General features: G+C 43.3%; 1 protein-coding gene across 1 annotated transcript in view; it reads right to left on the bottom strand.

Annotated features, from left to right (window-relative positions):
* ABCC12 (ATP binding cassette subfamily C member 12) overlaps window positions 1-7,227 on the bottom strand; it is a 61,667-nt gene extending 54,440 nt beyond the window's left edge. Inside the window, exons 1-2 of the mRNA XM_086349466.1 lie at window positions 7,065-7,227; window positions 3,516-3,671 (exon numbers count right to left, since the gene is read on the bottom strand). Of these exons, the coding sequence (XP_086205592.1) occupies window positions 3,516-3,671; window positions 7,065-7,183 (275 nt within the window). The 5' untranslated portion in view covers window positions 7,184-7,227. The remainder of the gene's footprint in view (window positions 1-3,515; window positions 3,672-7,064) is intronic.
* Window positions 7,228-12,186: the final 4,959 nt, after the last annotated feature.

Below are 12,186 nucleotides of genomic sequence, written 5' to 3' on the forward strand. Positions count from 1 at the left end.
AGTTTGTCCATGTCAAAAATCAGAACGGAGGCCAGTGTGCCAGGCATGTAGGGGCACAGGGAGGCAAAGCAGGGCCAGATCTCATGGGACCTCATAGTCCTCAGGAAGGAGATTAGATTTCATTCCAAGTGCAAAGGAAGGCATTGCAGGTTTTTAAGCTGATGTGACAAGATCACTTTACATATCTAAAAGAACATCTGGCTGCTGTGAGAATAGTGGGTTATGAGGGTCGGGAGCAGGGAGACCACCGTGGAAGACCATGGGCATCCAGGTGGGAGGTGGCTGAGAATTTACAGAAAGGTAGACAGTGGAGACATTAGGACTTACAGATGAATTAGATACGGGAGAAAAGGAGAACTGTGGGAATGGAGTTAACAGAGATGGATATCATCAGGTAGGGCTGAGGATCAAGAACTTGGCTTTTGATGTAGGATACTTGTGAATCACCCAAGTCCTGTTGGATGGTGGGTGTATGAACTCAGAGTCCAAAAGAGAGGCATGGACTGAAGATCACATGTTATTAAGGTTGTTAAGCATGTGTTTGGAAAACGATCTGAGCTGATGTTGGGTAGATGGAAGGCAACGTTAAAAACAGAGAGAGAGGTAGAAGGAAAACCTGGTACTCCACAGACACTGGTCCAGCCCATTTCTCTCTGTGTCCCTGGACTGTAGGAAACCACCACTGACTGAGATTCCTTCAGGACATGGATAAGGGGACGCGAAGGCACAATTGCAGGAGCACGATTGGAACTCACAGCCCTTCAAGCATATAGACCAAAAAGAAGGAGAATTCCAGAAGAAACAAATGCAGAGAGACGACTTTGAGAGCTTCCCCACTGCTTAAAACAATGCAGCCATTAGAAACATGAAGGAGCTGGGCTACACAGCAGGAGGTTTTTGTGCTGTGGAAAAATATAAACTCTTAACTGAAAATAGCAAAATGGCTAACCATGAAATACTATGCTTCATTTTTCCTTCAAAGGAAAAAAGATGACCTGTGAGTAGGAAAGAAGAAGAGGTATTGATCTGCAGAAGATGGTAGCACCGGGTATGTTTAATCAGAGTAGAAAACATTCCAGACGGATGCAAACCAGCATTTAACAGTGTTGACCTCTGGGGAGTGGGGTGGGCGTATGGTGGGGGTACTTCCACTGCTTAAACTTCTGTTGCTTTAACATTTCTGTAATGAATCTGAATTAGGTTGAACCACTGAAATGTATGTTTTGGCAAGTCAAAATTATCAAATATTTCATTCGGTTCAACCGAAACATATTTTGTAATATGAAAGTCCACAATGTTCTGTAATAACCTAAATGGGAAAAGAATTTGAAAAACAATGATACATGTGTGTGTATATCTGAATCACTTTGCTGTAACACCTGGAACTAATACAACATTGTTAACCAAGTGTGCTGCTGCTGCTAAGTCACTTCAGTCATGTCTGACTCTGTGCAACCCCACAGACGGCAGCCCACCAGGCTCGCCCGTCCCTGGGATTCTCCAGGCAAGAACACTGGAGTGGGTTGCCATTTCCTTCTCCAATGCATGAAAGTGAAAGGTGAAAGTGAAGTCGCTCAGTCGTGTCGGACCCTCAGCGACCCCATGGACTGCAGCCTACCAGGCTCCTCCGTCCATGGGATTTTCCAGGGAAGAGTACTGCAGTGGGGTGCCATTACCTTCTCTGTAACCAAGTATACTCCAATATAAAATAAAAAACTTTCTAACACCATACACAAAAATAAACTCAAAATGGATTAAAGATCTAAACGTAAGACCAGAAACTATAAAACTTTTAGAGGAGAACATAGGCAAAACACTCTCCGACATAAATCACAGCAGGATCCTCTATGACCCACCTCCTAGAATATTGGAAACAAAAGCAAAAGTAAACAAATGGGATCTAATTAAAATTAAAAGCTTCTGCACAACAAAAGAAACTATAAGCAAGGTGAAAAGACAACCTTCAGAATGGTAGAAAATAATAGCAAATGAAGCAACTGACAAACAACTAATCTCAAAAATATACAAGCAACTCCTGCAGCTCAATTCCAGAAAAATAAATGACCCAATCAATAAATGGGCCAAAGAACTAAATAGACATTTCTCCAAAGACATACAGATGGCTAACAAACACATGAAAAGATGCTCGACGTCACTCATTATCAGAGAAATGCAAATCAAAACCACAATGAGGTACTATCTCACGCCAGTCAGAATGGCTGTGATCCAAAAGTCTACAAGCAATAAATGCTGGAGAGGGTGTGGAGAAAAGGGAATCCTCTTACACTGTTGGTGGGAATGGAAACTAGTACAGCCACTATGGAGAACAGTGTGGAGATTCCTTAAAAAACTGGAAATAGAACTGCCATACGACCCAGCAATCCCACTGCTGGGCATACATACCGAGGAAACCAGAATTGAAAGAGACACGTGTACCCCAATGTTCATTGCAGCACTGTTTATAATAGCCAGGACATGGAAGCAAACTAGATATCCATCAACAGACGAATGGATAAGAAAGCTGTGGTACATATACACAATGGAGTATTACTCAGCCATTAAAAAGAACACATCTGAATCAGTTCTAATGAGGTGGACGAAACTGGAGCCAATTATACAGAGTGAAGTAAGCCAGAAAGAAAAACACCAATACAGTATACTAACGCATATATATGGAATTTAAAAAGATGGTAATGATAACCCTGTATGCGAGACAGCAAAAGAGACACAGATGTATAGAACAGTCTTTTGGATTCTGTGGGAGAGGCGGGGGGGATGATTTGGGAGAATGGCATTGAAACATGTATAATATCATATAAGAAACAAATCGCCAGTCCAGATTCGATGCAGGATACAGGATGCTTGGGGCTGGTGCACTGGGATGACCCAGAGGGATGGTATGGGGAGGGAGGTGGGAGGGGGGTTCAGAATTGGGAACACGTGTACACCCGTGGCGGATTCATGTTGATGTATGGCAAAACCAATACAATATTGTAAAGTAACTAGCCTCTAATTAAAATACATAAATTTTAAAAAAATAAATAAAATAAAAAAACTTTTAAGTCCAATGACAACTTTTAAAGTGAAATAAAACACCATGCCTGGCATAGCAGACAGCAGCCCAGGTGGAGTCCAGCCAGCACAGAGCGAAGTGAGATTCCAGCCACTCCTGTCCTGATGCGGTGATCCTACAAACCAGCTGACAGCTGCACCCGAGTGGTCCTGAATCCTCAAGCTCTCAAGAAGCTCTTTCTCCCCACCAATTCTGCCCAGTATTCACCTCCCCAGAGACTAGGCCAGGAACCAATGAAAAGTATGATTTTGCCAGTCAAAATTGTGAAATATTAGCCCAGTCAGCCCAGCCCACATCTCAGAGAGAAGCCGGGGGGAGTGGCCACCGAGACCGGTGGATGTAGATTTCCCGGTGGGGAAACGGGAGCACGTAAAAGGGCTCTCAGGTCCCTTCCCAAGGTGGGCTCCTCTCTAGATGAAACAGACCAAACAGACCCTCGTACCTTTTGGCATTGGTGTCGGATGAGTCGTACAGCGACAGCGGGGGCAGGGTGTCCACAGTCAGCGTGTGCTGGTAGCCTCGCACCATCACGGGTGTGAGCCAGGAGAATGTAGCAAACGAGAGGAGCCCTGCATCATCCACAGGGTTGGGCGCCAACCTGAAAGGGCAAAACGCTCGGTGTCCCAGGGTGTTGGGGTCCTTGCCTTGAGTCCCTGGCTAGAATTCTTAACTACAGGGATAACCACAGCCTCTCTCAGGTGGTGACTCACATCACAGCCCTGTGAGCAGTGGTGTGCTGGGCCAGCTCCTTCTAGCTTGTAAGAGCTGATTGTTCAATTTTTAGGAATTCTGCAAGGCAGTTCTTAAACATAGCCAGTATTAAAAATTAAATTACATAAAAGTAAGTAAATTGTCTTAGAGACAAATGCAGTCAATATGCAAAACTCATAGCTTCCTAGATTATTTTACTGGATTTTACTCATATCTGTTCTTTCGATTATGTAAGTCTATGACCTCTGTGGTGGAAATAGCGCAGATAATAGGACTGTTACCATGCACCCCTTCTCAACTTTGCTGTCAGTGACAACATGTTGAAATCAGCCATGGTGGGAGAATTTACACCATAAAAAACGAGAAGTGCTACAAACAAGGGAATTCTTTTAGTGAGCCAGTTGTTAAACATTTAGCAATGACCACCCCATGGGAAAGAAGGTACCTGCTTCATTTGGCATGAAGAAATGGAGACCAGGTAGCTGATCATCAGAGGAGTTGGGTGCCTGGCTTTTGCTCTTGGGAGGACGGGGAGGCTCAGAGCAGGGTGTGGGGGTGAGCCTGCCCAAGGAGGCAAGAGCTAAAGTCAAACTCATGGTTTATCGTGTGGATGGAATGGATTAATGTACGTAAGCTAGTACACAATACTGGGCTACCCTGGTGGCGCTAGTGGCAAAGAACCTGCCTGCCAGTGCAGGAGACGTCGAGAAGATCCCTGGAGGAGGAAATGGCAATCCACTCCAGCATTCTTGCCTGGGAAATCCCATGGACAGAGGAGCCTACAGAGCCTACAGAGCCTACAGAGGTGGGCTATGGTCCATGAGTCGCAAGAGCTGGACACAACTTAGCTACTAAACAACTATGATATAAATATTAGCTAGCAGATAAAGGAGGACAGGGGAGGTAGAGGAAGTGGAAAAGAAAAGCAATAAGGGAGGAGGAAGAGATGTGTTTCTGCCCTTGAGGAATTAACCATATAAGATGGAATAAGAGTCTACTTGCTGAGTGTTCACTATATTCCAGGCCCTGGAAGAGCTTTGTACTTGTAGCAGATGCTGTCAAGATGCTCTGAGTCACAGACTTTGTGTAGACTTGGTCACATTTACCTCCAATCTCAGCCGTGGAGGACAACGCTGTGCAGCTTGGGCTCTGCTGACAGTGTCCCATCTCACAGGTGTGTTGTGCCTCTTTTCACTACCTTCGGGGTCTTCTCAGAGCATAAGTGTAGCCCAGAATTGCAGGGGGCTAATGATGGCTCAGACGGTAAAGCGTCTGCCTACAATGCAGGAGACCCAGGTTCAATCCCTGGGTCAGGAAGATCCTCTGGAGAAGGAAATGGCAACCCACTCCAGTACTCTTGCCTGGAAAACCCCATGGATGGAGGAGCGTGATAGGCTACAGTCCATGGGGTTGCAGAGTCAGTCACGACTTCACTTTCATTTTCCATGCCCCCAAAAAGAAAACCTAACTAATGGAATATAAGAGCCCACAGACAAATGCCCCCACCTCCCATCCTATGGGTAGAAAATTGTATACTTCTGGAGAGGGCCTAGTAGAATCCAGTCCCCATGTCTACAAGCAGTGACACTGACAACACACACGTTCTCCTTCCCTGCCTCACTCTCCCTAAATCTTTCCTCCTGCTCCTTGATGTCACCTCCCAAATGAGCTACCTGCATCCAAGTTTTTGACTCATGCTCTGCTTTTGGGAGAACCCAAGCTAAAATAATACTAATAAGGTATTAATGCTATGTGCCTGGTACATAGTAAACATTTCCTAAAGGGTAACTTTAATGCATTATATCATATAATCCTAACAACAGCCCAAGTATTTGGGTGACATTATGATCCCATTTCATAGACAAGAACATCAAGGCAAAAAGAGGTTATAGTACTTACCCAAGTCTTATAGCTAGTGAGTGGTGAAGCAAGAAATCAAGACCAACACTTGCTGACTCCCATCTTTCTCTTAAGCACTATATCACACTGCCTTTCCACAAAATTGTGAGCAGAGCCAAAACAGTGGGTACTTAGAGCTCTCCTGCCTGGAACTAAAGATGGTAGCCCATGCCATGACCCTTCAACCTTCACCTCTCACCTTAGAGGGCTCACAGGTTTATCTTTGGTCTACGTATTCTGGAAGGACAGCAGGGCTATATCATCTCACCATGGAGATGTCACTTGGCCTTCTGCTGCTCAGAGGACAGGTTATAGGGCACTTCTCATGTAGAAAAGGTGTGTGTGTTTGCATGCATGTGCATTCAGCTGCCCAGTCATGTCCGACTCTTTGTGACCCCATAGACTTTAGCCCCCCAGGCTCCTCTGTCCATGGGATTCAAACTCTCATCTCCTGTGCTCCTGCATTGGCAGGCAGATTCTTTACCACTGAGAAAAAGCAGCTTTTTAAAATATTATAGTTAATGTAATGTTAAGAATACACATATAGTAATATAATATCACATTATAGTTAAGCATGTGAGCTTGGAAATCAGACTTCCCGAGTTCCTATTCTGCAGTTCAACCCAATTCTCTCTCTCCATCTGTGTTCCAGACCCTTGCAGCTTCTTCCTTCAAGACGTCAGATCTGTTTCTCCACACCTTGAATCTGGGCTTACATGTGACTTGATTTGGCCAAGAGAAGGCAGTGAAAGAAATGGTGAACCTAATGCAGGCTAGCCTGCTGGAAGTTCATAGTCCATGGGGCCCGCCTTCCCCCAGCCCATCACCCCCAGAAGCACAGCCATCTTGCTGACCAGCAATGCATAAGAAAATCTGGTCATGCCTAAAACAATCACCGTTTATTTAGCTCAAGTTGCTGAACCACTTATAAAATTTCAAGCTAAAGAAATGGTAATTGTTTTAGGCTACTAAGCACAGAGGCAGTTTGTTACCAAGTAATATCTACGTGATTAACTTTGTGCATGTTATTTATTTATTTGTGCCTCACTTATTCACACATCAGATAAATATAATCACAACACCTCCAGGGTGGTTGTGAGGAATGAATGAGAAGATAGTTGTAAAGCACCCAAACAGGTCCTGGCACATGGCAAGCTCTCCTTAAACATTGGCTGTTGCCTCCTTTCCACCAAAGGAAAGGAGGATTCTTGAAGTGAATGGTCAATAAATTTTAAAAATGGATGGGTGGATGGAAGGCCAAAACTACAAGCATACAGAGCAGCAATGTGGGAAGCAGGGGCAGTGTTCACTGTCCTGATGGGCTGGAAATGATTCCTGGACGTTCTGCCCAGACCTCCCTTCAATCCTCTTCCTGACTTACCTTGCATAGGGTCTCACGGGGATCATGGTCTTCAGGCTGGGGTCATATCTCTCTGTGAATGATCTCCGCTGGCCTCGCCGGTCCAGGTCAGAGATAAGGTAGGGGCCATCACCCACCATCTTGATGGCAGTCTAGAGCCCTGGGCTCTTGGTCTAGCGACCTTCACTCTGCAGCAGAAAGATGAGGAGATGAGGACACTCTGAAATGGGGTTAGGCAGCCCCTACTCCACCCAGATCAGTGCCAATATGGTTTCACCAATTAACCTTTCACACCATGGGTGAGAGTGGTCAGACGCCCCATAATTCCCTCCACTCCCCTAAGAGCCTTCCTTATTAGCAGACATTCTGTCCCTCTTTTTTCCCATTTTGGGCTGACCAGGAGAAAAGCCTATTGCAGGTTTTCTACCAGGAGCCAGCCGATAACAAAGCCTAAGTACCAGCCCAGCAAAAGAACCCAAGAAGATGTGTCTGCTGCCTTAATGTGACCCAGATTGAAGTTTGTTACACATACAAACCCCCTTTTCTCCCTAATTCTTTCAGATACACACATTCCTATGCCTCCATACTTAAGGATCAGAGAACTTCAAAGAGACCACCTCTCAGGACCAGGCACATCTGATCAAGTCTGCATCCTTCCCCCCACTTCTGTGACAACTGTCCCAAAGAGAAATCAAAAATTTAGGTTGAGAGGACACTTTTGGGAGTGCCTGTCCAGTCCACAAACCAACCACACCATTCACCAATCACCTAATCCTAAGTAATAGAGAACAATTCCTGAAGGTTTTCTATGCCCAGTTCAAACTCTTTCCTGGTACATAGCTCTATTCTGGCCCTAAAGTTCCATGACATTCTGCTCCTCATATTCTATCAATAAACTCTCTTTTTTAACCTAAACTATCCCAAGTTAGTTTCTGTCACTAGCAACCAGAAGCCTTGCCATTATAAATACACAAATCCTATGAGTTCACTATGGAATTTTTCACGACTAGAAACATAAAATTAATCAATCCCTATTGAGGTTTTAACGGCTGATTAACCTATGGCATTTCAGAGTTGGAAGTAACTTCAAATACGATCTTTACAAGCTCCTCATTGTTCAGAAAAGAAAACAGAGGTCCAGAGAAGAGAAAGGATTTACTCAAGAGTATATGTAGTTGTGACATCAGATTCATGGCTAATATATACCTCATTTATGCTTCTCTGCCTCCTGTCCAACAAAAGCAATTTGTAGGTGAATCCACAGAACATCTGAGAAAACCTCAGAGTCCCTAGAAGGACTAACAGAAGGTGTTTCTCTCTCAAAGGCAGTTAGTAAAGACTAGAAGACATGACTAGTACTTTAAATGCAAATGAGAAATTTATCAAAGAGATGGAATCATTAAAAAGAACCCAAAAAAGCATGCTGGATCTGAAAAATGCAACAAATAAAATGAAAATTGTAATAAAGAGTATCAACAGCAAGAAAAACATAAAAGTTGGAAGATAGGAACTTCGAAATTATCCAGACAGAGAACAACAAAGGAAAAGAAGTGAAGAAAGCCTACATTATCTATCGAACACAACCAAAGGAAACAATGTGCAAATTATTAGAGTTTCAGAAAAAGAGAGGAAGAAGGGGATAGAAATCTAATTTAAAGGAATAATGACTGAGAACTTCTCAAATTTGGGTAGAGATTTTCATATCCCATTTCATGAAGTTAATAGGTCACCAAACAAACTGAACTTAATGAGATCCTCTCCAAGACACATTTTAAGAAAACTGTCAAAAATCAAACTAAACCAGAATCTAAAAAGCAGCAAGAGAGAAGAAGCTCATTACTTACAAAGGAATCCCCGTAAAGGTATTGGTAGATTTCTCAGCAGAAATCTCACAGGTCAGGAGAGAGTGGGCTGGTATATTCAAAAGAAAAAACTGCCAACCAAGAATGCTGTATCTGACAAAGATACTATTCAGAAATAAAGGAGAGATAAATATTTTCCAGATAAAAGTGGAAGGCTTCATTACCTCTAAACCTACATGAAAGAAATGCTAAAATGAGTTATTCAGGCTGAAATTTAGATCTGTGATCTGAAAACATATGAAAATATACAGCATATTGGTAAAGTAAGTACATAATCAAATTCAGAATGCCCTACTACTATAATATGTAGTGTGTTAGCCATGATGGGTGAAGCTGTGTTCCCTCCCTGCTGTTTACCTGGGACCAAACTATGGTGGAGGTAATGAAGATAATGGCGACCTCCTTCAAAAGGTCCCCTTGCATGTATTGCTACACTCAGTGCCCCCAACCCTGCAGCAGGCCACCATGGACCCACGCCTCCGCTGGAGACTCCTGGACACCCACAGGCAAGTCTGGGTCAGTCTCTTGCGGGTTCACTGCTCCTTTCTCCTAGGTCCTGGTGCACAAGGTTCTGCTTCTGCCCTCCAAGAGTCTGTTTCCCAGTCCTGTGTAAGTTCTGGCAGCTCTATGGTAGGGTTAATGGTGACCTCCTCAAAGAAGGCTTATGCCATACCCAAGTCTGCTGCATCCAGAGACCCTGTCCCTGGGGCAGTCCACTGCTGACCTGTACCTCCACAGGAGACACTCAAACGCAGTTCTGCCTCAGTCTCTGAGAGGTACTTGGGTCCTGGTACACACAAAGTTTGTTTGAGCCCCCTGAGCATCTCTGGTGGGAATGGGGTTTGATTCTAAATGTGAATTAACCCCTCCTACCATCTTGCTGGGGCTTCTTCTTTGCCCTTGGATGTGGGGTATCTCCTCACAGCCACTCCAGCGCCTACGCTCTTACTGGGGTTTCTCTGACCTTGGACGTGGGGTATCTCTTCACGGCTGCTCCAGCAAAGCACAGAATCCCTTAGAAGAAATGGAATAACCGTCATAGTCAACAAAAGAGTCTGAAATGCAGTACTTGGATGCAATCTCAAAAATGACAGAATAATCTCTGTTTGTTTCCAAGGCAAATCATTCAATATCATGGTAATCCAAGTCTATGCCCCGACCAGTAATGCTGAAGAAGTTGAAGCTGAATGGTTCTATGAAGACCTACAAGACCTTCTAGAACTAACACCCAAAAAAGATGTTGTTTTCATTACAGGGGACTGTAATACAAAAGTAGGAAGTCAAGAAACACCTGGAGTAACAGGCAAATTTGATCTTTGAGTATAGAATGAAGTGGGGCAAAGGCTAATAGAGTTTTGCTAAGAGAACACACTAGTCATAGCAAACACCCTCTTCCAACAACACAAAAGAAGACTCTACACATGGACATCACCAGATGGTCAACACTGAAATCAGATTGATTATATTCTTTGCAGCCAAAGATGGAGAAGCTCTATACAGTCAGCAAAAACAAGACCAGGAGCTGACTCTGGCTCAGATCATGAACTCCTTATTGCCAAATTCAGACTTAAATTGAAGAAAGTAGGGAAAACCACTAGACCACTCAGGTATGACCTAAATCAAATCCCTTATGATTATACAGTAGAAGTGAGAAATAGATTTAAGGGACTAGCTCTGATAGATAGAGTGCCTGATGAACTATGGACAGAGGTTTGTGACATTGTACAGGAGAGAGAGATCAAGATCATCTCCAGGAAAAAGAAATGCAAAAAGGCAAAATGACTATCTGAGGAGGCCTTACAAATAGCAGTGAAAATGAAGAGAAGTGAAAAGCATAGGAGAAAAGGAAAGATATACCCATTTGAATGCAGAGTTCCAAAGAATAGCAAGGAGAGATAAGAAAGCCTACCTCAGTGATCAGTGCAAAGGAATAGAGGAAAGCTCTATTCCTGTATCTATTACATTTAACCTTTCTGTGCCTCACTTATTCACACATCCAATAAATATAATCACACCCAGGGTGGTTGTGAGGAGTGAATGAGAAGATGTCTGTAAAGCACCCAAACAGGTCCTCGCACATGGCAAATTCTCCTTAAACATTTGCTGTTACCTCACCATTTGGCCCCAAGTAAACAGCAGGGAGGGAACACAGCTTCACCCATCATGGCTAACACACTACATATTACAGTAGTAGGGCATTCTGAATTTGATTATATACTTACTTTACCAATATGCTGTATATTTTCATATGTTTTCAGATCAGAGATCTAAATTTCAGCCCAAAGAACTCATTTTAGCATTTCTGTAATGTATGTTTAGAGGTAATGAAGCTTTCTGCTTTTATCTGGAAAATATTTATCTCTCCATTATTTCTGAATAGTATCTTTGTCAGATACAGGAAAGAATGGGAAAGACTAGAGATCGCTTCAAGAAAATTAGAGATACCAAGGGAACATTTCATGCAAAGATGGGCTTGATAAAGGACAGAAATTGTATGGACCTAACAGAAGCAGAAGATATTAAGAGGTGGCAAGAATACACAGAAGAACTGTACAAAAAAGATCTTCACAACCCAGGTAATCATGATGGTATGATCACTCACCTAGAGCCAGACATCCTGGAATGTGAAGTCAAATGAGCCTTAGAGAGCATCACTATGAACAAAGCTAGTGGAGGTGATGGAATTCCAATTGAACTATTTCAAATCCTGAAAGATGATGCTGTGAAAGTGCTGCACTCAATATGCCAGCAAATTTGGAAAACTCAGCAGTGGCCACAGGACTGGAAAAGGTCAGTTTTCATTCCAATCCCAAAGAAAGGCAATGCCAAAGAATGCTCAAACTACTGCAATTTGCACTCATCTCACACGCTAGTAAAGTGATACTCAAAATTCTCCAAGCCAGGCTTCAGCAATACGTGAACTGTGAACTTCCAGATGTTCAAGCTGGTTTTAGAAAAAGCAGAGGAACCAGAGATCAAATTTCCAACAGCCACTGGATCATGGAAAAAGCAAGAGAGTTCCAGAAAAACATCTATTTCTGCTTTATTGACTATGCCAAAGCCTTTGACTGTATGGATCACAATAACCTGTGAAAAATTCTGAAAGAGATGGGAATACCAGACCACCTGACCTGCCTCTTGAGAAACTATACAGAAACTATGCAGGTCAGAAAACAACACTTAGAACTGGACATGGAACAACAGACTGGTTTCAGATAGGAAAAGGAATACGTCAAGGCTGTATATTGTCACCATGCTTATTTAATTTATATGCAGAGTAC

Source organism: Bos grunniens, chromosome 18 (genome assembly GCF_055505025.1).
Source record: "Bos grunniens cultivar Pamir isolate PY7600 chromosome 18, Bosgru_T2T1.0, whole genome shotgun sequence".
In the NCBI taxonomy this organism is placed as follows: domain Eukaryota; kingdom Metazoa; phylum Chordata; class Mammalia; order Artiodactyla; family Bovidae; genus Bos; species Bos grunniens.